General features: G+C 56.8%; 2 protein-coding genes across 13 annotated transcripts; one reads left to right on the forward strand and one right to left on the reverse strand.

Moving 5' to 3' along the window:
- Positions 1 to 8824: 8824 nt before the first annotated feature.
- Positions 8825 to 23260, forward strand: CCDC120 (coiled-coil domain containing 120). Of its 11 annotated transcripts, XM_035004464.1 has the most exons (13): positions 8825 to 9111; positions 13076 to 13158; positions 13292 to 13455; positions 16576 to 16675; positions 16851 to 16941; positions 17085 to 17218; positions 17882 to 18022; positions 18342 to 18636; positions 18987 to 19049; positions 19330 to 19504; positions 19621 to 19719; positions 20708 to 21631; positions 22107 to 23260. In XM_035004464.1, the coding sequence occupies exons 5-13, from the start codon at positions 16893 to 16895 to the stop codon at positions 22219 to 22221; spliced, it is 1995 nt and encodes a 664-aa protein (XP_034860355.1). In that variant the 5' UTR covers positions 8825 to 9111; positions 13076 to 13158; positions 13292 to 13455; positions 16576 to 16675; positions 16851 to 16892; the 3' UTR covers positions 22222 to 23260. The 11 variants fall into 11 exon arrangements, with proteins under 11 accessions (XP_034860355.1, XP_034860333.1, XP_034860339.1 ...); XM_035004442.1 differs by having other exon boundaries at positions 12170 to 13455; XM_035004448.1 differs by having other exon boundaries at positions 12173 to 13455.
- A 425-nt stretch (positions 23261 to 23685) lies between these two features.
- Positions 23686 to 26862, reverse strand: PRAF2 (PRA1 domain family member 2). Of its 2 annotated transcripts, none has more exons than XM_035004581.1 (3): positions 26285 to 26661; positions 24909 to 25126; positions 23686 to 24505 (listed from the first exon to the last, which is right to left on the reverse strand). In XM_035004581.1, exons 1-3 carry the CDS (start codon positions 26461 to 26463, stop codon positions 24366 to 24368), a joined length of 537 nt encoding a protein of 178 aa, XP_034860472.1. In that variant the 5' UTR covers positions 26464 to 26661; the 3' UTR covers positions 23686 to 24365. The 2 variants fall into 2 exon arrangements, with proteins under 2 accessions (XP_034860472.1, XP_034860480.1); XM_035004589.1 differs by lacking the exon at positions 23686 to 24505 and adding an exon at positions 24513 to 24627 and having other exon boundaries at positions 26285 to 26862.
- Positions 26863 to 26973: the final 111 nt, after the last annotated feature.

The following is a 26973-nucleotide window of genomic DNA, read 5'->3' on the forward strand; positions in this document are numbered from 1 at the left end:
TCGGGGCGATGGGATGGGCCGTGAGTCATCCCCCGCCCTGAACGGACCAACACCCCCCCCTCAACCTAACCCCGGACGACCGCCCTCCTCCCCCTCGTCCTCTTCCCCCTCCTCCCTGGGCTGGGGAAACTCCACAGGAAGTGACCGCACTGAGGATGGACGGCTCGCCGGGCCACCCCCTCTGAGTGAGGCGGCCAATCATCGAGGGGTGGCTCGAGGGCCCGCCCTAAACTACGCCTCCGACGCGGAGGGAAAACTAGATTCGGCCGGCCCTCATTCCGAGAAGGACGCAGCTAGGCCACGCCCTCAGAGACAGAGGCAAATCAGCGAGAGGTACTTTGGTTACGCCACGCCCCCTCCTCGCAAACGATCCCTCCGCAGGATTTTTAAGCCGCTCCTTGAGTCCCCTGCGCCTGCGCACCGATGGCCTGTCAGCGCGCAGAGGGTCTCCAGACCAGGCTTCTAGCAGCAGGACCGCGCCCCCTTTTGGCCAGTGTTCGTAATATCAGCTCCCTAGATCGCGCTGCAGCCTCCATCTAGCAGTGCCTCCGAGTCAGCTGAAGCCTTAACTAGGAGGCCGAGGCAGCTACATTCCCTGGAGGTGCGCACCAGAAACCCCGCCCTTTCGGGACCCGCAAACTAGCCGCCCAGCTGATCTTCCCGGGAGCACTCCGCCTACTCTTCGTCACCTAGAGCAGTTGTTGTACTAGGTCGTTGTGCTACATAGTAAGTGCTTAATAAATCCTTCGCAGGTAGATGAATGAGTGGAAGGAGGGAAATTAGATCTGGTCCCTTCGGTGAATGACTTCTAGAATCATAAAGATCCGGGTTTGGATTTGAGCAAGGGATTGCCCCTCGCCGAGCTTCAGCTTTCCTGGCCTGTCAGATGGGGGTCATAATACCTGTCTGGCAGGGTTGTTATGAGGATTAGAGATGATTTATGGAAAGTGCTAGCAGGTTCTTTGGCATACAATAAGTTCTCCAAAACTTGATTCACTCATTTGTGCACTGATTGAACAAACATTTATTGAGTTCCTCTGTATTCCGGATACAGGCAAGTTGGCTTGCACACAGCAGAGGGTCCCCCAGCCCTACTTTCAGGGGCACAGTCAGCTCACAGAACACCTGGACCTGCAACCTTCCCTTCTTCCTTCCCAAAATTCCAAGACCCTGCCCAGCAGTTGGACCTCAGGGAACTTCACTGAGTTCTCATCTGTCTTGCACGTTCCTGTATTGTCACAGGAAGTTGGCTTGGTAAACATGCACATCCCCACATGCACAACCCCATTATCCACATAATAAAGATGACAATTCGTTCCCAAATTAATCTTTTCTTAAAAGATTGATTGATTGATTTCGGGGAGAGACAGAGAGAAAGAGCACGCGCCAGGGGGCAGGGGCAGAGGGAGAGGGAGAGTCTCAGCTGGTCCTGGGGCTTGATCTCAGGACCCTGAGATCATGAGCTGAGCCCAGACCAAGAGTCCAGTGCTTAAGCCACTCAGGCACGCCCCCTTCATTAATCTTTTTTAAAAAATCAACACATTACCAATAAAAATTCCAAAATGGAACTTGTAGACCTGATGTTTAAATTCCTATGGTGTCTTAAATATGTAAGAATATCTAATTGTATAAAACAGGAAGAAAAGGGGGAGGCATTATCTTAACAGATTCAAAGTATATCACAGAGCATTAGTAATTAAAACATTATGATATGGGAGGAGGAATAGGAAATTAGATCTATGGTACAGAAAAAGTCCAAAAATCGACCTAAGTACTTGTGAGAATTAATAAGTGATATTTTAAGAATGATATTCCAAGTAACTGGGAGGGAGATGGACTAATATACCAAAATGGTTTGGGGAGAAATGACTATCTTTTGGAGGAGGAATCAGACTCCGATTTTACACAATTAGGAAAAAAACAATTCCATGGGGCACCTGGCTAGCTCAGTCGGTGGAGCATGCGACTTTTGATCTCAGGGTTGTGAGTTCGAGCCCCATGCTGGGTGTAGAGATTACTTAAAACTAAAATCTTTTAGGGCGCCTGGGTGGCTCAGTTGGTTAAGCGACTGCCTTCGGCTCAGGTCATGATCCTGGAGTCCCGGGATCAAGTCCCGCATCAGGCTCCCTGCTCAGCAGGGAGTCTGCTTCTCCCTCTGACCTTCCTCCCTCTCATGCTCTCTGTCTCTCATTCTCTCTCTCTCAAATAAATAAATAAAATCTTTAAAAAAAAGAAAAAAGAATTTCAGATTAGTTAAAGGCCTAAACATAAAAAAAAAAAAAGCTATAAGAAACATTAGAACAGGGGCACCTGGGTGGCTCAGTCGGTTAAGCGTCTGCCTTTGGCTCAGGTCATAATCCCGGGGTCCTGGGATCCAGTCCCACGCTGGGCTCCCCGCTCATCGGGGAGTCTGCTTCCCTCTCTGCCTCTGCCCCTCTCCCGATCGTGTTTTTTTTTTTTCTCTCTCTCTCTCTCAAATAAATAAATAAAATCTTAAAAAAAAAAAAAAACCCATCAGAACAAAATATTTTTGGAGAATGTGTTTAAAAATTTGGCAAAAAAGAAGGCCTTCTTAAACAAGATACAAAAGGCAAAAGATATTTTTTTTTAAGATTTTATTTATTTGTTTGAGACACAGAGATACAGAGAGAGAGAGAGAGCATGAGCCGGGAGAGAGGCAGAGGGAGAGGGAGAAGCAGGCTCCCTGCTGAGCCAGGAGCCCGATGTGGGGCTCGATCCCAGGACCCTGGGATCATGACCTGAGCCGAAGGCAGACACTTAACCATCTGAGCCACCCAGGCGCCCCCAAAAGATATATTTTTTTAAATTTTTATTTATTAATTAATTTGAGAGAGAGAGAGAGATCAGGGGGAGCAGCAGAGGGAGAGGGAGAAGCAGGCTCCCCAGGCGGGGCTGGATCCCAGGACCCTGGGCTCGTAACCTGAGCCGAAGGCAGAAACTTAACCAACTGAGCCACCCAGGCGCCCCAAGGCAAAAGATATTTAAAAAGTAGCAATAAGCAACATTAAGTGGTCGTTCTTGGTACTTTATCTGCATTAATTCGTTTTAATCCTCACAACAGTAGGGTTCCATTTATTATCCCAACTTCTAGATCAGGAAACCAGGGTACAGCTAGGTTAAGTCATTTGCCCTAGGTCACCCCAGTTTATAAAACCTGGAATTAGAATCCAGGCATCATTCTTTACCACCCTGCTGCACTGTCTCTCCAGCTTGACTACATGGAAATATAAAACTATAGTCTGTAAAAATCTACAGCATTAGACCCACAGGTTAATTATCCTGTCACACACTCCAGTTCTGCAAACACCAGCTTCATACACACATCCCATATATGTCCATGACAAGAGCTTCCCCATCACATACCCTGCACAATAAACCCATTCTTCATCCCTCTCAGTCTCTCTCTTAATCTCTTGCTCACATCTTCACAAATTTTTCAACATTGTTCTCTCTCTCTCTCTCTCAGACTCTCTCTGGTGCATCTGGGGTCTCATTGCAAGGCAACTGTGGAGTGGGATTAACAGGAAATATGGAGGGCGAAGAGAGGGCAATCAGATGGTGAAGTTAGGGATGTTTAGAGATAGATGTGAGTGGAGATCAAAGGCGGCTTCGGACGAGGTTGGGATCTATTACAGGACGGTTGGCACACAGCTGGAGGATCACGTGAAGGTCTTCAGGAGGAATGGGGCCGCTAGAAGCAGTTTAAGCATGCAGGCAGGAGCCACCGGAGAGTAAATGGTGAATACCATTGGGGGGTTGGAAGGGACCATGGGAAGATAATGAGTGATTAGAGACAGAGTCTGGTCTTCTGTAAAGTTATTAAAGACAGAGCTGTTCACTGTCATAGGATGGCGTGGTCAGCTGACTAATGGCCCCCCAAAAGATGTCCATGTCCTAATCCCTGGTACCTGTGAATGTTACCTGAATGCGTTACAGATGTGATTTAATACAAGAATGCATTGCAGATGTGATTTAATTACAGATTTTGAGATGGGGAGATTATCCTGGATTATCTGAATGGAACCTGATTGTAATCACAAGTGTCCTTATAAGAGGAAGGCAGAGGCAGCTTTGACAGAAAAGGAGAAGGCAGGGGCACCTGGGTGGCTCAGTTGGTGAAGTGTTTGCCTTCGGCTTAGGTCATGATCCCAGGGTTCTGGGATCCAGCCTCGCATCGGGGTCCTTGCTCAGCGGGAAGCCTGCTTCTCCCTCTCCCTCTGTCCCTTTCCCCCAACACCCACTTATGCTCTCTCTCAAATAAATAAATAAAATCTTAAAAGAAAAAGAAGGGGCGCCTGGGTGGCTCAATCAGTTAAGCGGCTGCCTTCGACTCAGGTCATGATCCCTGGGTCCTAGGATCGAGCCCCACGTCCGGCTCCCTGCTCAGCGGAGAACCTGCTTCTCCCTCTCCCTCTGCCTGCCACTCTGCCTAATTGTGCTCTCTATCTATCTGTTGAATAAATAAATGAAATCTTTTAAAAAAATAAAAGAAGAAGAAAAGGAGAAGGCAATGCAACCACTGAGGCAGAGATTGTAGTGATGTGGCCACAAGCCACGGAATGCCGCAGCCACCAGAAGCAGGAAGAGGCAACAAAAAGATTCCCCTCTAGAGTCTGCAGAGAGATTACAGCTCTTCTGACACCTTGATTTGGGCCTAGTGAAACTGATTTTGGGCTTTGGGCCCCCAGAACTGTGAAAGAATGCATTTCTTATATTTTAAGCCATCAAGTGTGTTGTAATTAGTTACAGCAACCACAGGAAACGAATACAGATTTTGGTACTTGGATGCAGGATTGCTGCTTTGTCTTAGTCTACTTGGGCTGTCAGAATACCACAGACTGGGCACATTAAACAACAGAAATTTATTTTCTCAATGTTCAGGAGGCCAGAAGTCCAAGACCAAGGTGTCATCTGGATTTCTTTCTTTCTTTCTCTCTTTCTTTTTCTTTCTTTCTTTCTTTTCTTCCTTCCTTCCTTCATTCCTTCCTTCCTTTCTTTTTTAAGATTTCATTTATTTATTTTGACTGAGAGAGAGAGACAGCGAGAGAGGGAACACAAGCAGGGGGAGTGGGAGAGGGAGAAGCAGGCTTCCTGCAGAGCAGGGAGCCCGATGCGGGGCTCGATCTCAGGACCCTGGAATCATGACCTGAGCCGAAGGCAGACGCTCAATGACTGAGCCACCCAGGCGCCCCTGGATTCATTTCTGATGAGGACTATCTGCCTCACTTGCAGATAGTTGCTTCTTCTTGTGTCCTCACATGGCCTTTCCTTTGTTCACATGCACTCCTGGTGTCTTTTCCTCTTTTTTTAAAGATTGATTTATAAAAATAATAAATATATAATTTATATATGTATATATAAATATATAAATAAAGATAATAAAATATCTTTATTTTAAAGATAGAAAGAGAGTGTGTGTGTGTGCACGTGGAGGGGAGGGGCAGAGGGAGGAGAGAGAGAATCTTAAGCCGACTCTGCACTGAGTGCAGAGCCTGATGCGGGGCTCGATCTCATGACCCCGAGATCATGACCTGAATCAAAATTAAGAGTCAGATGTCCAACTGACTGAGCCATCCAGGCACCCCAATCCTTACTATGTATATAGAAGCAGAAAACTTAGTTGAATTGTGTCCTACAGTTGTGTGAAAAGCAGAGCTTGTAAGTGATGGACTTGGATATTTAGCTGAGGAGATTTCCAAGGAATGTGTTGGAGGTACTGCTTGGATTCTTCCTGTTGCTTTTAGTAACATGTGGAAGGAAAGAGATAAATTGAGAGGAGAACTGCTAAGCAAAATGGATCCAGGATTTGGGGATCTGGAAAATTCTCCAGCTGTCCAGATTGCAGAAGACACAGAATTTAGGAGATTTACTGTCAGGAAAGTATGCTCTGGAAAGAGAGCCAAAGGTGTGGCTGAACAGCCTTTTGCTAGTACTAAAGAGATTAGATATGTGACTCATGGATCCTCTCAACCATTTCAGCAGAAGTCGGGAACAGGGATGGAATCATCCATGAAAGATTTGTGGAGGATCCTCTTGTCTAATGGTGCGGATCCTTGTGACTTCCATGGAAGACCCACAAATATTTTGAGAATGAATGTTATGCTGCCAGAAACACTGCCCAGTTGGCTTGCAAGAAATGGAGATAGGATGAAATGAAGGAAGGATGTTGGACTCCCAACATTCTACTGGAAGGACACAGGGCTAAAACTACTCAGCAGCAAACATGCGTTACCCTTCAAAAGAAAGGATTAATGATTCTGAGGGCAGAGCTGTGGGCCCAGAGGTGGAGCCTCAAGCCACCATGGATTATTCCCAGCCCTTGAAACCTAATGGAACATGTTCTGCTGGATTTCAAAATTACTTGGGACCAGTGACACCTTTTTTCCTTCCATTTTTTCCCTTTTGGAATAGGAATGCCTATAACTCCTATCTTATGTCTGTCCCACCACTGTGTTTTGGGAACAGATAATTTGTTTTCGAGTTTCACAGGTTGGGCGATGGAGAGGAATTTTGCCTCAGGTTGGATCATACCCAGAGTCTCACTTATACCTGACTTAGATGATGAAATTTGGAACCTTTGAGCTGATGATACTAATGTGAGATTTTGAAGTTGAGTTGATGCTGTAATGGATAAAACTTTTTGGGGGTATTGGGATGAGGTACATGTATTTTGCATGTGGGGTAGATGTGTATCTTTGGGGGCCAAATGGTATACTGTTGTAGGGTGAGTGATGCCCCCCAAAAGATATGCACATCCTAATTCCTGGAACACGTGAGTGTACCTTAGATGGCAAAAAGAAAAAGAAAAAGAAAAAGGACTTTGCAGTTTGCTGTTGTGATTCAGGTAAGGATTTTGAGATGGGGAGATTATCCTGCATTATCACGGGGACCCTAATTGTAATAACAAATGTCCTTATAAGAGGGAAGCAGAGGCAGGTTTCACAGACAGGATGGGCAATTGTGACCAGAGACTGTAGTGATGTGGCTACAAGCCAAGGAATGCTGACAGTCGCCAGTGTAGGAAGAGGTGACAAACATTCTCCCCTAGAGCCTCTGGAGGGAGTATGGCCCTGCTGGCGCCTTGATTGTGGTCTTCTGGCCCCCCAGAACTGTGAGACAATACATTTCTTATGTAATAAGCCACCAAGTTTGTGGAAATTCATCACAGCCCCCACAGGAAGCTAATGAAGATGGCTTGGGGTAGATTTGGTGATTGTTGGAGGGATGATGCTTGGAGGTTATCAGAGGCAGTTTGAGGGGTGCCTGGGTGGCTCAGTCGGTTAAGCATCTGCCTTCGGCTCAGGTCGTGATCTCGGCCGGGTCCGGGGATAGAGCCCTGCTTTGGCGGGGGGGGGGGGGGGGGCGGCTCAGCGGGGAGCCAGCTTCTCTCTCCCTCTGCCTCTCCCCCTGCTTGTGTTCTCTCTCTCTCTCAAATAAATAAAATATTTTTTTTTGACAGAGAGAGAGACCGCGAGAGAGGGAACACAAGCAGCGGGAGTGGGAGAGGGAGAAGCAGGCTTCCCGCGGAGCAAGGAGCCCGATGTGGGGCTCGATCCCAGGACCCTGGGATCCTGACCTGAGCCGAAGGCAGATGCTTAAGGACGGAGCCACCCAGGCGCCCTAAATAAAATCTTTTTAAAAAAAGACAGTTTGAGGGTATAATTAGGAGCCATTGGAAAGTGCTTGGGTACTGTTGGAACCATCAAAGGGAAGACTGAAGGGGTTTGGTGGGTCACTGGAGGGTAGGTTTGTAGGTGTAGTTGGGAGACTGGGAATGTAAATGGGGAATGCTTACAGATAACATTGGGGACTATTATAGGGCAGTTTAGGGTGCAGTTGGGAGTTTTTGGGGGGTGGTTTGGGTGGTATGGAAAAAATTGGAAGATGTTTTGTGGGTATAGTTGCATGTAATTTAAGACAAGGTTGGGTATAGGGGCGCCTGGGTGGCTCAGTCCTTAAGCATCTGCCTTCTGCTCGGGTCAAGATCCCAGGGCCCTGGGATCCAGTCCTGCGTCGGGCTCTCTGCTCAGCGGGGAGCCTGCTTCTCCCTCTCCCTCTCCCTCTCCCACTCCCCCTGCTTGTGTTCCCTCTCTTGCTGTGTCTCTCTCTGTCAAATAAATAAATAAAATCTTAAAAAAAAAAAAAAGACAAGGTTGGGTATAGTGGTTATTGAAGAGTGCTTTGGAGGCATAGTTTTGGGCTGCAGAGTATGGTTAGGAGGGTACATGGAGAGCGATTTGTGGTCCATGGGGGTGTTTTCGGTGCATACTGGGGTAGATGGGAGAGTGACTTGGAAGTGTTCTTTGGAGATTGATGGTTTCGGGGCTGATTGCAGATGGTTTAGGGGAACGAGTTCGGGGGTAGTGAAGGTAGTTTACTGCTACAGTTTGGGAGCCCACGGAGGGTGGATTGGGGGTATTGCTTGGGATCAATGGACAATAGTTTGGGAATGTAGTTGGGGGATGATGGAGGGTGCTTTGGAGACAGAAGTTTAGAGTTCAGAGGTGTGGTGGTCCCTGATAGAAGGCAGTTTGGGGTACTGCTTGGGGGTCCGTTGGAGGGTGACTCGGGGTGAGGGGCGCCAGCCTGATCGCTGAGGGGGCGTGGCCTCGGTAGGCGAGAGCTCCGCCGCCCTCGAGAAAGCGTGTGCGCACGCGCTCCCAGCTGGTTAGCTCCCGGCGCTCCGAGGGCAGGAAAATCGAAGATCCAAACCGGCGCCTGCGCACTAGGTCTCCGCCGCTGCTGTGGTCTTGCGCCCCGCCCCCCGTCCCCCCCACCTCCCCCCAGGCTCGCGCTCAGCGGCGGCTGTGTCGGTGCCGCCGGGAGCGGACGGACCCGAGGTGAGGGTGGGGGGGCCGGGGTCCACCGGCCGCGGCCGAGCCGGCGCGCCTCTCCCACCCTCCCCGCGCCCCCCGCCCCGTCTGGCCCCCACAGCTAACAGTCGCGCGGCCGAACGCGGCCCACGGGCAGGGCGCGGAAGGGGAGTAGGCGCGAGGCCGGGGACGAGCGGGGGGCGGCGAGGGAGGGGCGCACCCACCACCCCTCCTGGCCCGCAGCGACCCCGCCTACGTCGCGGGACGAGGACCCTCGGTGAGTAACGCCCGCCGGGAGAAGAAGGGAGGAGACAGGGCGGGGTGAGGGCCCGGAAACGCCAACAGGGGATGTACCTGCGCGCGCACCCGCGACCTCTGACCCTGTGGTCTCGCTCCCGACCCCCACCTGACCTGACTACATCTTTTTTTAACCCCGAGCTCTGGTCAGTCTTGGCCCCAGGACCTCCGATCTGACCCCCGACCTAACCATATTCTGGCCTAGCGGGATCCTCAATCCCTGTTTTGTTCCCTTAAACCCAGCCCTGACCCCAAACCCCACCCAGTTCTGTTCTCAGGATCCTTGGCCTGACCCTGTTCCATCTCTGAGGCTCATCCTGCCTTGTCCTGATCATCCCAGTTTCTGGCCTGATGCTTGACCTGTCTGTTCCCTAAACTCTTGTCCAGCCCCTGAACCCCTTCCAGTCATGTCCTGTCCCCCTGACTGCAGTCTGATCCAGGTCTGTCCTGATTCCTGACCTCTGATTTCTAAACTTTCTCCCCATCCTGTGCTGTCCTCCTGGTCCCCTCCTGACTCCCCATCTCCATCCTGGCCCACCCCCTTTAGACCATCCCTCTGTTTCCTGCCCTGTCCCTGCCCCCAGCCCTGTGCTGTTTTCCCGTCTTCTCTTGTCCCATCACTGTCCTCATTCATATCCTTATTCTGTCCCAGTCTTTTCCTGTTCCTTACCTCCATCCTGAACCTGCCCTTTTCCCTCTCCCCTTCCTTGACCACCGTCTTGGCCTGTCCCTCATCATGTCTTCTGACTACTGTTCTATACTGACCCTGCCCTGCTCTTTTGTTCCTTGCTGCGCCCTACTTTTCTCTGACCCTTGTCCGGAACCTCACTCTATCCCATCCCCTGGCTGGTGTCCTGGCCTCCATCCTATGATCACACTGATTCTGTCTTGCCCCCTACACTCCTTCTTGTTATCTTCCTTCATCCCCTCCCAACCTCAGGCCCTCATTCTACTCCTTACCACACCCCTCCACCCTGTTCAGATCTCCCTTTCCCTAACACCCACTTTCCTCTCAGCCCAGAAGAACTGGGGTCCTGTTATACCCTGCCCCTGAACTTGGAGGTTCCACTGTTCCCATGATCTCAAGTTCATCCCAAATGCTTCTCTTAGCACGAACAAGAGCAAACAGCCTTGTGGGCCCTGTATGGCTAAAGGGGTTTTCGTATGTGATGTTCTTCACCTCCACCCAGTGATCTCGCGCAGAGCTTGCATTTGTCTCCCTGCCCCAGGAGGGCATGGAACTGTTCCTACATCCCCCACCCTCCCCAAGTGTGAAAGAACACCCTAAATTATTCAGTGAATCTCTGGGAGTCTGTGAGGTCTGGATCATGTTTCCAGCCTGGCTAGGTTGGGGGCTGCCCCATGTCGAGGTGAGGGGTGTGGTGAGCAAACATGCAGGGGTGGGGGACTCAGGAGTATGTGTGACTCTTCCATGTCACGTTACCCCCATCTCCTAGTCCTGATCCTGGGTGTGCATGATTTCTGCTTTCCTGGCCTGAAAAAGTCCATTCCAGGCCAGAGGCTTCAGGGCTTGGTAGGGGTGGGATGGGGGTGGGGGGTGGGTTCTATCCTCCTTCTCTCAGCTGTAAGCAGTACAAATTTCGGTGCTAAGTCCATCCCACCTCTGGGGGGCAGGTGTGTTTGTGTGTGTGTGGAGGGGGTGTGTGTGTGTCACTGGGTGTTAGAATCAGTCCTATCCAGTAGTGACAATAACAGCAAGAACAATACAGGGTTCTCTCACTGAATCTCCTTGATTCTGAGGACAGGCAGGGAGAATTTGGATAGCGAGAAGGTAACGTGTTATTCAGTTGTGTTTTGTTCCTGCATTTGTCATAGTAATGAGAGCTCAAATAACGAGATACTAGACCCATCTCTCTTTTTTTAATTATTTATTTTTTAAGATTTTATTTATTTATTTGACAGAGAGAGAGACAGCGAGAGAGGGAACACAAGCAGGGGGAGTGGGAGAGGGAGAAGCGGGCTCTCCGCGGAGCAGGGAGCCCGACGCGAGGCTCAATCCCAGGACCCTGGGATCGTGACCTGAGCCGAAGGCAGACGCTTAACGACTGAGCCGCCCAGGCGCCCCACTAGACCCATCTCTTATCTGAAACATTTATCCAAACCTTTTTTTTTTTTAAGTAGGCTCCACGCCTAGCGTGGAGCCCAACTCAGGGCTTGAACTCATGACCCTGAGATCAAGACCTGAGCTGAGATCAGAGTCAGATGTTTAACCGACTGAGCCACCCAGGTGCCACTATCCAAACGTATTAATAACAACACAAGCGTTCTTCGTTGTCCCAATGTCTCTTTGGCACCTGACTTCTGAGAGGGAGAGCTCGGATAATTCAGGCAGTGAAAGATACCAAGTTATCTGAAGGGTTTTTTGCTTTTGCGTTTTACATAGTGAGTGGGAAGGGTTCAGATAATGAGGGATAACTGCTCCAGCTAAAAAATATATTCAAATCAATTCATTTCCCCGAGCTCCAGCGGCAGGAGTTGGGATAGTAAGAGGACTGTGTTGTGTGAATATATTTGGTTCCTGCATTTTGCCTGGTGAGTAAGGGAAGCTCAGAGAGTATGGGACACCAGTTCTTTCTCAAAGGTGTATCCAGATCCATTCAGTTCCTGTATGTGGATAGTGAGTGTTTGGAGAATTTATCTGAATAGGTTTGGTTCCTGCATTTTTGATGTTGAGTAGCGAGAGGTCTGATAATTATGGAAAACAACTCTGTTTCAAATATGTCTGGTTTGATAGTTAGGGAGGGTTCAATGTCTGTGGCAAGTAGGGAGGGTTTGGAGGCTGAAGGATACCAACTCTGTCTCAGCAGTGCATCTGAATACATTTAGTTCCTGATTTTGAATAGTGAGAGTTGGGACAAGTTTATTGGCTGGAAAACAGCTCTGTTTCAGATTTATCAGGTGAAGCTGAAGGATACCATCTCTGTCTCAAAAAAAAAAAAAAAAATACACACACACACTTGATTCCTGAGTTTGGATTGGGAGGAATGTTGTCATTATGACAGCCAATACCTATCCAGCAGTTACCAAGGGCCAGTGACCGTGCTAGGCACGCTGTGAGTGTCGTAACTCACGTCATGCTCGCAACAGTCCTGTGAAGTACATCCTGTTGTCATCACCCCCGTTTTACAGATGAAGACGCTGAGGCAAAGAGAGGATAAGTGACTTGTCGGGGCAGCCGTCGGTGGCAGGGTGGGGTTGGATCCCAGAGCCGGGCTGGCTACCCCTACAGGAGGCCGCGTGGGGCTCAGGTCCCAGCTGGGGCGGGGCCTAGAGGTTGGCCATCTTGCAGGCCGAGGACGTGTGCGGGTGATTCTGCCCCACCTGTCTGCTTGGCCCTGCTCTCCCCTCCTTACTCCTGCCCCAGCCCACCTCTGCATGGGCTTACTATTGTTGTTATTGCCCGTCATTAATGACGTGGTGTGAGTTTCCTCGTACTTTGAAATGCCTTCCAAAGCGACTGTGGCCTCTGTCGGCCCTATAACCGCTGTTTACCCATTTTACAGATGAGGAAAGCCAAGCCTTGATACTCAGTCTGCATTGCCAGCCAGAGATGCCCTCGGCCCTCTCAGCTCTGGTTTCATAAGTGTCCCTCTTCCCAGCATTCTTGCTGTCCCACAAGAGGCGGGAGAGGCCATGGCTGAGGGGACACTCCCCACTGACACCCAGCCACCCACCTTATGGCTGCTGCCTTCACCAGCCCTAGGCAGTGAAGGGGGGAGAAGGCGGCGGGTGAAAAGAGCCTTTGTGTCCCACGCCAGAAATCTCACCCCCAGGAAGAGAGGTGGGCAGGGTGGCGGGAGGCCTTGGTGGCACGCATATACATATATGGGGTGGGGCATTGCTTATACAGGGCTCCCCTCCACGCTTGGCCCCCCCGCCGAGTGGGGAGGGAGCTTTCCTCACTCTGCTCTTTCACGTCACAGCCTGGGCTGCTGCGGGGGCCCGGGTTGGGCTTGGGCCCTGAGGTCACAGAACAGATGGTCCCAAATGGAGCACAGGATGTGTGGTATGTGCCGGGGCAGGCCAGAGCCCTCAATTTCCTTGACTCTGGCCAGAAATGCCCAACGGGGAGGAGTGGGGCAGAGCCAGCCTGGATGTGAAGAAGCATGAGCCCCCTCCCCACTCCTCCTCCCTTGCAGGAGTAGCCTCTGTCCGCCTCCAGCCCAGGACCCGGCCCCCCGAGTTCTGAGTCCACCTGCTCTTAGGCCTCTGTGATCAGAATCAGGCCTCTTCACCTCTCCAAGCCCCAGCTTCCACATCTATGAGCTGGCTATGAAGAGCTGGGTCTGCGCCATCCTCCCAGGTTCGTAGGGACCAGGAGGGGTGAAAACATGCGTGTTTTGTCAGTTTGCTGGGATGATTTCCTCTGGAGGTGCAGAAGGTAGTAGGGTCTTGAAGCCCCGGTCTTTCCTTTGAGAAGCTGACCTCCTGTGTCCCCAGTTTGGGAAACTGCTACCTCAGTGAGGGTGGCAGTCCCCCCAAGACCTTCTCCCATCCGTGCCTTGTCCTGGGAGGGAAGGTAGGGGCCTCAGGCATGTGATGCTTGCTGCCAGGAGACACACACTCGATTTACACCCGCGTGCCTAACGCGTCCCCAGAACTCCATCCCCAGCTCCCAGGTAATACCCTTGGGTGGGCAGGGTCTCGTGGGCACGCGGGTAGGACCGCAGGCAGCCCCACTCCCACAACCCTTAGCCCTTCTTCCTTAGTTCTCTACTAGGTGACTGGGGTGAGCGGGGACGTCTGGGCTCTTTTCTCGGCCATGCTGGACACCCTGAAGGGTCCCGGCCCTGAGATTGTCCCTAAGGGTGTCCTGAGCCCTGGTGACAGGCAGGCAAGGGTTAAGAGGTATGGGCCGGCCCAGTCCCTGGCCAGGTAGGCTGGGCTATTGCCTAGTGGGAGGCGGCCTAGGCGTCCGCCCCTGTGCTCGCCGCTCACTGCCACCACCAGCTGGAACAGGGCCTGGCTGGGACAGCTGTTTTTTGAGGTACCTGAGGCCACCTCACAGCACCTCTCTGGCATTGGTGAGCACCTGGGAACAGGGGGCCCAGGGGCAGGGTGGGGGGAGAAGGGTGTAGGGTGTACTACGGCTTCCCATGGGAGAAAGCCAGGTCTGTGCGAGGGGCGCAGCGAAGGAGGAGGGCCTGAGCAGAGGAGCGAAGCCCAAAATGTCCAATTTCCTCTCCTGGCATGAAGCCGATTCCTTGCCAGAAATGAACGAGAAGAAGGGATGGGGTAGAAGAGAAGCCAGAGTCCCCCTTCTCCACGGTCCCCCCTTCCTCCCTGTCCCCCTTCCTCCCCCTGGGGAGTAGCCTCTGCCTTCCTGCAACCTGGGGCCTCGCCCCTGGGGAACGCCCAGACCTGGCTGTTGAGAAACTGCTTGCCGACACCAGCCTGCCTCCATCTGTTTGCCCAGAGTGGGGGGCAGTCCCGGGCGCTGGGAGTTTGTATTTGCCCCAATAGCGGCAAGATCAGGGAATGCGGGGTCCCACTGAGGGTGGTAGGGCGCCACCCAGGTGAGGCGTCTCGGTTGTAAACAGTCATTACAGCCAGGAATTTCTTTCTCGGTTGTGCTGTCAGAAGGGCAGACCTGAAAAACCTGCTGCCCTGCCTCTGGGTGTGTGGGGGGGTCCCCTCTGTAGCTCTCCTGCTGCGGCCCATCAGGCGACAGGACTCAGGGGCTGGGGGAGGTAGTTAGGGAAGGGGACTGCTGGGATCCCCCTTCTCTCCATCTCCAGGTGGGGATGGGGCAGTTCTGGACCCTAAGGCGAAGGTGCAGAGGGCAGGCAAGCGGAGGCAGGGGTTTGGGAGCTGGGTGTGAGGGTGTGGGGCATTGACCCTGTGTCTAGCCTACCTGGTGACCCCATGACTCACGCCCTAGCTATGTCCCCGAGGTCAGGCTGACAGGGTGGAGTCGGGGTTCCTGTCTAGACCCCGTGTTGACTTCCAGGATGCCGTGAGCTCCCAGGGAAGGAAGGCTCAAGGCAGCCCAGCGTGGGATGTGGGACCAATTCTGGTGAATGGGCCCATCGGTGAGGTGTTGAAGTTCCTGTTGGGGTGGAGCCCTGGGAGAGTTCCTCAAGCTTAACCGGGGGCTGGAGAAGAAGGAGCTCCAGAGCTTCGGGGCCCAAGAGGCTGAGCTGGGACCTCAAGGAAACCCTTCTGTGCTGGGCAATGTCAGGCCTTGGAGGGTGGGCATCTGCAGGGCACGTGTTGCTGCCTGGGTGTGCAAAAAGGCTTTGGGGACTGACCCCTGCCACTGAGGTTGAGGACAGGGAACCCCTGTTTTCTGGGAGCCGGTAGCAGGACTGGTGACACCACATTAGCAGCTTGGCAGCATCCCGCAACGGATGGATGGGGAAGGGGCTTGAACCCACACCTCCTTGGCCGTCTGGGTCTCCTCCACACCTGGCCACCACGGCAAGCTGGGGATTAGGAGGGGCAGGGGCCTCTGTGGCCTCATGAGGCCCTCCCAGTTGCCTGCTGCCCGCCCCAGGTCAGGCCAGGTGGTGGGAGGTGATGTCACCTGGCTCCCCAGCTGGGGACCGAGCAGGATGTGGGAGGGAAGGAGCAAACTCCAGAGGAGGGGACGAGGGCAGGGCTGGCAGCCAGCCAAGGCAGGCTCTGTGGTCAGCCAGGGTGTCTGGGGACAGAGAAGGAAGTAGGAGGCAGGAGGCTTGTTATCTGCAGCTGTGGACTTTGCTGCTCACCGTCCCAGCGGGGGTGACTCCCCTCTGCCTGGGACGGGACCGGGGACCGACTGGGGTGGGCAGAGGGGCTGGAGGGGTCCTGGAGCCGAGTGAACACTCTCCCTATGGCACCGGGGCCGCAGGACGGAGTCAGGACAGGTAGAGACCCACAGATCTGGGCTAGATCCCTAGCCTGGCTCTCTCACTTATGCGACAGCCATTCATTGAGCGCTCACTGCTCGCTCAGAAGTGTTCTGAGTGCCAGAGATCCCGTGAAAACAGGACAGGTATGTTTCTTGTCCTCGAGAATGTGCAAGGGAAGCACAGTCTCTTGCTGGACAGCAGTTGTGAGGGGACCCGGGTGGGGGCCCACCGCTGGAAGTGACACGTAAGCCCCAGCATGTAAGTGAGAACCAGGGGCCGGAGAGGTGAGGCATGGCAAAGAGCACTCCAGACAGCAGCCGCAGCCTGGGCAAAGGCCCTGAGGCCTGCCGGGCCAGGAGCTTATGAGGAATTGGTGAGGTTGGAACAGCTCCACGGGGGAGGGTCAGGCCTTCTGTGCCTTACTGTCCTCATCTCGGAAATGGGGGCAATAATCACAGAACTGCCGTCAAAGGGTGGTTGGAAGATTCAATGTGGCATGGAAGGTGACTGTTCCAAGACCCAGGTGCTTCATCAGGGCCCCCCCGTTGTTAGAGTTGGTTCAATCTATACCGTTAATTCTCCCTCCCTAGGTAAGACTCCTGACTGCGGCCCATGGGCCTCTGAGGAGGCGTCGTAAGTCCGGCCAGCTCCCCACGTGCTGTGCTTCCACTCAATGGGAAGGGAGCCGAGGTACCAGGCCCCAGTGGGGCCAGACACTGCCACAGAGGCTGAGAGGGCAGGCCAATCAGGAGGGCGGGGTCAGGGGACCCCTTACTCCCAGCTAGGCTGCGGGACGTTGGGTCGGGGCAGGGGTTGGGGGGACGCAGGACGTGCTTCCTTAATGGCTCCTGTGCGTCCCTGCCAGGCCCTGTCCAGCGATCAGCCACCGCCTCTCGACGGCACCAGGATGGAAGTCAAAGGTCAGCTGATCAGCTCTCCCACCTTCAGTGCCTCAGGTGGGTGGCTGGTTCCCCGCTCTGCCTCTTCCCCTGCTCTGAGTCACCACCTGCCTACTTGGAAAGGGTTGGTCCTTGGCCCCACGCTGCGCCAGGACGCCCTGGCTGATCTTTGCTCGGAACTTTGCTCCCTCCGTGTCTAGCTGCCCTGTTCGGAGAGGCTGCCCCCCAGGTGAAGTCAGAGCGTTTGCGGGGACTGCTCGACCGGCAGCGAGCCCTGCAGGAGGCCCTGAGCCTGAAACTTCAGGAGCTCCGCAAAGTGTGTCTCCAGGAGGCGGTGAGGGCCTGGTCCTAAGTGTCTGGTGGGCGGGGGGTGAGGAGCCAGGGCCCCTAGGCAGGCAGGTGATGGTGGCGAGTGCTGAGCCACCTGTCTGAGCTGTAGATTCCCTGTCACCCTCTAGCTCTTCAAAGCTCAACTTTGACGTCTTAGAGTCAGGAAAATCTGGCAGGGCAGGCCCCCTATTCCCTATCAGCAATTTGAAATCCCCAAACCCTCCAAAACAATAGTTATTTCCAAAATCTGGCAGTAAAACCTGACCTGAACTGACAAGGGGTGAGTTACGATTTTGACTTACCCCTCTTGGTGTGAACGTCTACACAGTTGGCCAGGAACGCTAACGCAGTTCACAGCATGCGGCCCGGGGCCCTGAGGGGAGGGTGACAGGATACGCAGCGTATAGACCGCGTCGCCTTTACGAGAAATAAGAAATTCCAGGTTCCAAAGCAGGTCTCCTGACCTCCCACACCCACGGCCCCAGGGATTTGGGCCACCTGTCGGGGGGTGGGGGGGCGACCTGGGAGGGAGGAGGAGAAGCGGCAGGCGTGGGGTGCTGGGCGTTACTGAGCTGCTAGTAGGACTTGCGGAGCTTCCGCCGTCATTCCTGCTTTGCGCCATTCCTCCAGCTAACCCTCGGTAGTCTCTGCCCCCGGCCCCCACCAGGAGCTGACCGGCCAGCTGCCCCCCGAGTGCCCGCTGGAGCCTGGGGAACGGCCCCAGCTGGTCCGCCGGCGGCCCCCTGCAGCCCGAGCCTACCCTGCATCGCACCCCAACCCAGCACACCGCTCCTTGTGCCCTGCTGAGGTGAACAGAGGGGCTTGCGGAGCAAGGTGGGGGAGGGACAGGTACAGAGGCGGCGCTGGGGTTGCGGCCAGGGCAGGGAGAGGCGAAGGTGACAAGGAAGCGGCTGGAGGGAGGTGGGATCCGGCTCTGGGGGAGGGTGCTGGGCCGCGTCCTAAGCCTCTCACCCTCAGGCAGAGGGATGTGTCTAGTCCCTACCCGAGGCAGGCCCCACCTGCGGAAGAAATGAGCTCCGCCCCAGGCCAGGCCCCGCCCCCGGGTCCCTGTGCCCGGCCGGCTCGCACATGTGGTCCCGTCCTGCCCCGTCGGGCGCGCCCCGCAGGAGCTGGCTCTCGAGGCCCTGGAGCGCGAGGTGTCCGTGCAGCAGCAGATCGCGGCCGCCGCCCGCCGCCTGGCCTTGGCCCCCGAGCTGAGCGGCGAGCAGCGCCGGCGCCGGCGCCAGGTGCAGGCAGATGCGCTGCGGAGGCTGCACGAGCTGGAAGAACAGCTGGGGGACCTCCGGGCCCGCCTCGGCCTCCCGGGGCTCCCCCCGCCACAGCCGCTGGCCCTGGCCGCGGGGGCCGTCGTCGCCGCCCAGGGAATGTGCCTGGGCACGCGCCTCGCTCAGCTCAGCCAAGGTGAGCCGCCCGCCCCGCCGCGGCCCGGGCGAAGGGGGAGCGGGGGCGGGGGCCGAGGGGCGGGGGCGGGGCGGGGAGACGGCCCGGCCGAGTGGGAGCCAGGCGGGACTGGAGGGCCCTGACCGTAAGGGCGGTCGTGACAAACTGGCTCTGTGGCAAGGGTGGGGCCCCTGGGAACTTGACCAGGTGGCCCCAGGAAAACGAGGAGCCAAGCCGCGGGTGGTCTTGGATTCAGGTAAAGGTGGGTTCTTGGGAAGGAACGGGCCGGGGAGGAGACCGTCGGGGGGCGGAAGGGGACGGCACCCAGGCCTTGCCTTGAAAGGCCCGGGTCTCCCCCTTCTCGCCTGTAGAGGACGTAGTTCTGCACTCGGAGAGCAGCTCCCTCTCGGAGTCTGGGGCCAGCCATGATAATGGTGAGGACTCCTGTCCCCCAAACCCGCCCATCCTTTGATGCTCAGCCCCGCCACTCCCTCTGTAACCCCTCCTGAGCCAGGCCCCGTCCTCGCATGGGACCCCCATCTTTCTTGCTTCTCGCTGCCCAGCTCATGATCCCCAGTTCCAGCCTCGAGCCTTAGCTCCTGCCCCGCCCTCTGCCGCTGCCTGCCCCGCCCCCCGTCCCTGCCCACAGCCCTGCCCGCAGCCCATCTGGCCCCCCCTCATTGGCTTTTCCCCCACTTTCCGCCTTCCTCCCAGAGGAGCCACGTGGCTGCTTCCCTCTGGCCGAGCGCCCCTCACCACCCAAGGCCTGGGACCAGCTGCGGGCCGTATCTGGGGGCAGCCCTGAACGGCGAACCCCATGGAAACCACCCCCGTCAGATCTTTACGGGGATCTGAAGAGCCGGCGGAACTCTGTGGCCAGCCCCACCAGGTGAGGCTGAGCCCCTTCCCCACCCCCCAGCCGGGAGGGGGATCCTAAGCCTGAGCGGGTAGGAGGGCCTGCTGGTGGGTATGGTCTCTAACCTGGGCCTGCCCATCTCTGCCTAGCCCGACGCGCTCGCTGCCCAGGAGTGCCTCCAGTTTTGAGGGGCGAAGCGTGCCTGCCACCCCTGTCCTCACCCGGGGCGCTGGCCCCCAGCTTTGCAAGTAAGGGGACTCTGAGGGTGGGTTTGAGGACTGGAAGAAGAACTGTTAGTTCTGACTAGAAGAGCATTATTAGCAAAGGGTTGGGATGTGAGAGGCTGCGCTTTGAAAAGTATATTTGGCACAAGTCACTTCCTTTCTCTGAATCTTGGCTCCTCGTCTGTGAGATGGGCGTAATATCTGCCTCTGAAGGACGCTGTGGGCATAGTGAGTTCTGGTTAACATGTACTGAGCGCCTAACATCTGCTGGGAAGCCGTGTTCTGCACGGTATAGATCTCTGTAATTGTCCTAAGATCCCCGCCAGGTAGGTGCTGTCGTTATTCCCATTTTATGGATGAGGAGCCTGAGGCACAGAGCGGTTAAGTGACTTGGTAGTAGACCGAAGACCTGGTGTTTGAACCCAGGCTGGTTTGCTTCTAGAGTCTGTGCTTTGAACCGCTGCACCCTCCTACTTCTTGAACAAATACTTGCTAAGCGCCTGCTTTTCCCAGGCTGTGAGCAGAACAAAGTCCCTGTCCTTCTGGCACTCAAATCCTGTGAACGGTGGCTGATAGTTCGGGGTGGTTCAGACACACAGGGGGCGAGGAGGGGAGGACAGAGAGTTCAGGAAGTTGGATTCCAGGCCCAGGGATTAGGACCCCACTGTGGAGGGGGCGGGGAGCTGTGAGACACACCCCCGCAGGGCAGGGGGCCCCAGGCGTTGGGAAGAGCCCTCTGCCGGCCCTCCTCTGTCAGTCCTTCCTCTCCAGCCCTGCACACGCTTACATCTCCTTTGGCACTAACAACCACCCCCCCTTTCGTCTTCCGTCCCTCTGCCCCCAGCGTGGGACAGAACCTCCACTGCCTTGTCCGTGTGCCCCACCTAACCCCTTGATACACCAGGTCTCTAACCCTGGGGCCCTTCCGGAGATGCGCAAGTGAGAGCTCAGGAAGAGGTGGGGTCTGGCGGGCGCCCGGCCACTCCCGTCACCCCCACCTCTGCGTCCCCAGACCCGAAGGCCTGCATTCTCGCCAGTGGTCCGGCAGCCAGGACTCCCAGATGGGCTTCCCCCGGGCAGAGCCTGCCTCCGACCGTGCCTCCCTCTTCGCAGCCCGCACCCGTCGCAGCAACAGCTCTGAGGCCCTGCTCGTGGACCGGGCGGCCGGTGGGGGAGCTGGCTCCCCGCCTGCGCCTCTGGCTCCCCCTGCCGCTGGCCCCCCGGTCTGCAAGAGCAGCGAGGTGCTGTACGAGCGCCCCCAACCAACCCCTGCCTTCTCCTCCCGCACAGCTGGCCCCCCAGACCCTCCCCGGGCTGCCCGGCCTAGCTCAGCTGCCCCTGCCTCCCGTGGGGCCCCCCGGCTCCCGCCCGTGTGCGGGGACTTCCTCTTGGACTATTCCCTGGACCGGGGCCTGCCCCGCGGCGGCGGCGGCGGCGGCGGGCCAGGCTGGGGGGAGCTGCTGCCTGCAGCTGAGGTCCCAGGAGCCCTCTCCCGCCGGGATGGGCTCCTCACCGTGCTCCCAGGCCCACCACCCGGGTATGCAGCTGACGGCAGCAGCCCCCTCCTCCGCAGCAAGGACCCCCACGCCCGTGCCACCCGCACCAAGCCGTGCGGCCTGCCCCTGGAGGCCGCTGAGGGGCCGGACGTGCACCCGAGCCCTCTGCTGTGGATGCCCCCGCCCACCCGGATGCCCCCGGCCGGGGAGCGCGTCGGCCACAAGAACCTTGCCCTGGAGGGGCTGCGGGACTGGTACATCCGCAACTCGGGACTGGCCGCCGGGCCGCAGCGGCGGCCTGTGGTCCCCCACGTGGGCCCGCAGCACCCGCCCTTCCTCCAGGCCCGCTGCTATGAGGTGGGCCAGGCCCTGTACGGGGCCCCCAGCCAGGCGCCGCTCCCACACTCGAGGAGTTTCACGGCACCCCCTGTCTCCGGCAGGTATGGGGGGGGCTTTTACTGACGGGTAGGGGTCTCTTGAGGCAGATGGCAAGCCAGTCACGGTAGCTAAAGACTCAGACCGCGAGAGAACTAGCCGCCGCCTCGGCCTGGGGTCCTGGGCCCTGCCTGACCTGCATGAGTCCATGGGGTCTCGGTGGAGGGGTGTCTTGGGCCCTGGCAGCGGCGGCAGTTGTCTACCAAGCTGTAGAAGAATTCCAATATTTGAACAAAACAGTGCATGTCAGCTGAAAATGAGCCTTGAAAGCAGGGTGCTGGGAGGAAGGGCCTCCCGGGGCCCTCGCCTTTCTCTTCTTTCTTTGGCCGTGCCCCCATGCTTGCAAGCCTAAAGGTGCTGTCCTGTGCCTGCCTCCGCCTCTTTAACGAGCCTCTTTTCCTCTCTTTCTGTGTCTTGTCCGTCTTTTCCTCTCTTCTCTGTCTTGCCGCCCTGTCCGGATTCCTGCTCCCCCTCCTAAAGATACTACGCGGACTTCCTGTACCCCCCGGAGCTGAGCGCTCGTTTAAGTGACCTGACGCTAGAGGGGGAGCAGCCCTCCAGTTCTGACCCCCAGACCCCGGGGACGCTGGTCTGACCCCTTGTGATATACCCCTTGTTGGCCTGGGCACGACTTTAGTCTGGGGGAGCGCACAGCTGACCTCGCTGAACCCTGGGGTGTGGTTGCTGTCAGTCCTGGGGGGTGCCGACCTGATCTTCCAAGGCCCCTGGCTCCTCGTGGACCCACAAAGGTGTCTGACACCCTGCTTCCCCTCTCACACTGTGCTGGGAACTGGGGCCCTCAGCCAGCTTAAGAGGGGCCGATGGTGTAACAGGGACTCCAGGCCCCTTTCTCCATTTCTGTTTACACTTGTGATTTAGGTCTTCACTGTCTTCCCCCAACACTAGACGTTTTATAAAAGGGAAACTGTGATCTCGTCCTGGTTGGGTTCATTCCTGTCCCCATGCCCAGCCTGTTCCATTCAGGAAACCCCACCGCCTAAAATAAACGGACCATATAGGGTCTCAGGGCCCTTTTTGGGGCAGCCAGGAGACTCTGGTGTGAACAGGACCCCCCGCCACCCCCCACCAGGCCAGTTCTTGAGGAGGTGGGCTCTCTGCCCACATTTGGAAGGACTGAAGTCTGGGTAGGGGGCTTCGGTTCATTTTCCTACCCCCAGGGGCGCCCGAGGGAGCCCCAGTCCTTGTCCGCCTGTCTGTGCCCGCTGCCTGTACCCGCAGGATGAGATGGCCCAGCCCCCGCGCTATCTAGCCCCGTCAGGCAGCCGGCCGTGCGGGGGGGGGGGGGGGGGGCGGGGGCAGAGCGGCTGGGTGTGTCACGTCCTGGGATGCTGTGGTGGTGAAGCCTGGCATCCGCTCGATGCCAGTAAAATCCTCAGGTGACCGCTGGCCAAAAGCTGCGTCACGTCTTCCTTGGCTTGCTTTCCACCCACCACTTTTTAAAACAAATCTACACAAGCTGTGTTTTCTATGATACCTTTCTGTGACTTTCTGGAGGTGGGGGTCCCCCTACCTCCTTTACCTGGTGTTAAACTTTTCTTTTTCTACCAATGGATCTGGGCCCAAGACACTACCCACACTGGAAGGGGATTTCTACAATAAATGTGTAAACCGAACCCACGTGTCACTCCTCTTGTCTGCCTGGCCTTGGGGGCCCACACCTGCAGTTAGGACCAGGTAATAGATTTTCATGATGCCAGATTATAGAAAACACACACTGGAAACAGCGTGTGATAATGGCATCCGCTTGGGCTTTACTTGCTGGCATGCGGGGCGAAAGTTCCGCTGTCTGCGCTCAGATCCCTCCCGGCCCCGAACGGGAGCCCTCGGTGATGCAAGTGATGGCCAACGCCGCGCTTTATGGCCTCGTGTTCGTGCTGCTCCAGGGGAACCCCCTGCTTCGAGGACGGGACCGAGAGCTCCCCCCGCCCTTCAGTCCACGTACTTGACAGCGACCTAGGCAGAGAGAGTCCAGCAGAACTGAAAAGCAGAAGGCCACTTCTGGCCACTGAAATGCACGGACCTGACCCCAAAGCCCACGTTGGCTTGAGCGATGCAACAGCCTTTATTGTTGCAGTAACACTGATTACACATGCCCCATTCCGGGTCAGGGCTACCCCCACCCCATCCCACCCCTTGGTCCTCATCACTGTGGAACTTTGGAGAGGGGGCAGAATCCCTAAGCAGAGCTGGAGAGAGGCAAGTGGGTCACCCGGAACCACGCGTTCAACAGGGCCAGGATGCCTGAATCCTCTGTCCTGATGGGGGCTGGGAACATTGGGACCCGGGTTCAAGATTTGGCAATGCCCTGACTTGGTTTCAAAGCTGGGGTAGGGTCTGGAAAAGCCTTATTAGCCCCAGGTTCAAGAGAATGCCTTGGTCCCAGATCCCAGCTTTGGGGCTGAGCATGGGAGATGGGTGGGTCCCAGATTGGGGGTGGGGGAGTATCTCTGGGTCCAGAGTTTGAGGTTGGCCACAGATGCCCTGGGCTCCAAGCCCCAAGTTCAGGGCTGGGGAAGAGTGGTCCCCTAGGTAACAGGGGGCTGGGTAGGAGGGATATCCCAATTTTGGACCTGGGGTGGGGAGGGTCGCAGATGTCCTCTGGTTTTTGAACTGGACGGGGCCCTCTACTTCAAGGGCTGGGAAAGGGCTCTGGGTCCCGGTATACGGGGCCAGGGTGGGGGTGGCATTCTCCAGGTCTTGGGTACAGATCCCAGACCCCTAGGATCCAGCCTCCTGCTCTTGTCCCAGCGCTTCCAGTAGCAGCCCCATTGGCGTCCGCTTGAGACCAATACTCTCAATCTTGTTCTCGATCTTGTTCTTGAGGTTTCGCAGGCGCAGCGAGGCGTGCACCAGAATCACTGTGGGCAGTGCCGAGAGGAGTGGGGTCAGTGGGCTGAGACCTCAGCTTTTAGCCAATGGGGGCCCACAGAGGGGAACTGGAGCACGGGCAGGCCGGCAGAGTGGTCAGTGGTCAGGATGCCTGCGATCGGAAAGCGTGGCCGAGTAAGGAGCCTTGCGACAGGGGCGGGGCAGGGAGGGCGCAAGGTAACAGGGACGTGGCCGGCGGAAGACACTGAGCGCCAGGAGTGCGGCCTGAAAGGGCGCTAGTAAGAGGGGCGTTCCCAGAAGAGGGGAGGCAACGCGGGGGAAGGCGCGCGGGGAAGGCGACGCGTCCCAGCCCCCTCGTAGGGCAGGGCCGGCCTGCCGCTGTGCGCAGGCGCCGGCCGTTGCTCGGGCTATGGCCGGGCAGCGGGTACTCACGAAGCACGGGCCCGGCGACGCTCAGCAGGAAGGTGCAAGCGCCGCCCACGGCCCAGAGGACCAGCAGGCCGACGGCGAGCACTGCGGCCAGGCAGGCGGCGGGGTGACTGCGGCGGCAGCGGCGCACGGCTGCTTGAGTCTCAGCCGCCCACACCAGCGCGCCAAGGGCCACCGTCACCACCAGCGCGCTTAGGAGGGTGTGCAGCGGGCGCACGTACCTGCGAGGACAACGGAACTGAGCTAGCCCGGCCGACGGCGAGAGGGCTGCCCAGCCTCCAAGCCTCCCCGTCCACCCAGTCCCGGGCTCCAAGAGCCCTGGCTCCCCCCTCTCAGGGCCCCCCAGCGCGGCAAAAAACTCCTGCCAGTCCTCTCTCCCCACGGGTCCACCCTCCAGGGCTCCCGACTCCCAGGAGCCCTGGGGGCCCTCATTTCCTTTTCGTCGATCCTACAGTCCCATCTTCCTTAGCTCTCCCGTTTCAGGCCCTCTCATGCCGCTGGGCCTAAGCCTCCAGGCTCCCAGCCCTTGCCAGCTCTTTTCTTCCAGCCCGACCCCCCGCGGGGCCCCTCTCTAACCCCTCTCCAACCCCCCCTAGACCCCACCGACCCCGCCCCCAAATCCACCCTTTGAGCCCAACCCTGTAGATTCCTTCCAGGCCTTCTGTCTCCAGACATTTCCCTCTCCGTGGGCCCAGAGTCTTTACAAGACCCCTTCCAGGCTTCCTCCCCTTCAAGTCCCCCATCCAGGTCCCCACTCCCTATAGATCTCTCCCTCCATCATTGCTAGAACCCCTTCCACGTTTTCAGTACCACTCTTAACTTCCAGCCCTGCCCAAGTCCCTCCAGGTTCTCCATCCTTCTCTGGTCTCAAGCCTTCCACCTCTGGGTCCTCCCTCTTGGTTCAAGTTCCCCAAGAGGTACTTGCTGCTGGAACGTTCCAATCACAGCCAGGCTCCCCTCCACGCCCAGAGCCTCCGCGAGCCCACCCTCCCAACCCTTCAACTTCACCACATCCCTGTCCCTGTCTCTGCCCGAAGTCCTCCAAGGCCGCCTTAATCGGGCCCCATCACTCACGTCCTCCCCCCTGCACCCCCACTTTCACTTTCAGGCCCTCCTTATCTTCAGGTCCACTTCCTTACCCATCTTCCCCTCCAGCCCCACATTCTCCATCCTCAGGCCATATCCCACCCAAGGCACTCCTTATAACCGTGTTCGACTTCCTTCAAGTCTCCCCTCCCATGCCCCGGAGATTTTCCATCTCTAATGAACTCGCCCCCTTGCAGCCTTGCATCCCCCTCCCGTTCCTCAAAACCCCACGGGTCCACCCTCCCTGCCCCGCAGGCGTCCCTGGCCAACCGGCGTCTCCTTCCCTCCCTCACCCAGCCAGAGCGAGACTGAAGCCGAAGCACAGAAGGTAGTTGGTTTGGTAGTAGAGGAGGTTGTTGATGACGCGATGGCACCATCGCTGCGGGTCGCACGGATCCGGAGCCGCCAGACGCGCCGACCCCAGAACGAAGTCATCCAGGGCGCGTAGCGGTGGCAGCCGCACCTCCGACATCCTGCCGGTCGTTGTAGCTGTACCAGCCCCAAGAGCGGCCGGACTACAACCCCCGTTGCACCCCGCGCCACCGCGAAGGACACCGGGAAATGGAGTCTAGGTCCAACGGCTGCTCTCTCAACCACCCAGGCGGACTACGCAGTAGCAATGCACGTGACCGGAAATGCCAGCAACACGCCGGAACTGTAAGGCAGCAGGGGCTGCCGGGAAATCAAGTCGCCGCCGCCGGGCGAGGCACTCCCACCCATCCCCAGGTGGGGGCGCCCAAGGGGCTGTTCTGAGCCGTGCTGATGGCTCAAGTACACAGTGGTCGGACATTCTAGGACACGCGCACACACACATTCTGGGACATACAGATAGGGACTGTCAGAAGGACTCGGGCAGGATCCCACTTCCTTCCAAGTCAGGGTCCAAGAGGGCCACACCTACTTGGAAACTCCCGCAGGGCCTTTTCAGCGGCATCTCCTCCGGGCCCCACCCCTGCCCCCCCAGGTCCAGCTCCAGCTCCAG

Source organism: Mirounga leonina, unplaced genomic scaffold (genome assembly GCF_011800145.1).
Source record: "Mirounga leonina isolate KUSES-001 unplaced genomic scaffold, KU_Mleo_1.0 Mir_101609, whole genome shotgun sequence".
In the NCBI taxonomy this organism is placed as follows: Eukaryota; Metazoa; Chordata; class Mammalia; order Carnivora; family Phocidae; genus Mirounga; species Mirounga leonina.

Excerpts from the sequence above, each read along its gene's own strand:
- CCDC120 (XM_035004442.1), top strand. The coding sequence starts at position 16,893 with ATGGAAGTCAAAGGTCAGCTGATCAGCTCTCCCACCTTCAGTGCCTCA. Across the intron at positions 19,050-19,329 it reads TGGGGCCAGCCATGATAATG|AGGAGCCACGTGGCTGCTTC; the intron begins GTGAGGACTCCT and ends CCTTCCTCCCAG. Across the intron at positions 21,632-22,106 it reads GCACCCCCTGTCTCCGGCAG|ATACTACGCGGACTTCCTGT; the intron begins GTATGGGGGGGG and ends CCCCTCCTAAAG.
- PRAF2 (XM_035004581.1), bottom strand. The coding sequence starts at position 26,463 with ATGTCGGAGGTGCGGCTGCCACCGCTACGCGCCCTGGATGACTTCGTT. Across the intron at positions 25,127-26,284 it reads TTCAGTCTCGCTCTGGCTGG|GTACGTGCGCCCGCTGCACA; the intron begins GTGAGGGAGGGA and ends TTGTCCTCGCAG. Across the intron at positions 24,506-24,908 it reads CGTCGCCGGGCCCGTGCTTC|TGATTCTGGTGCACGCCTCG; the intron begins GTGAGTACCCGC and ends CACTGCCCACAG.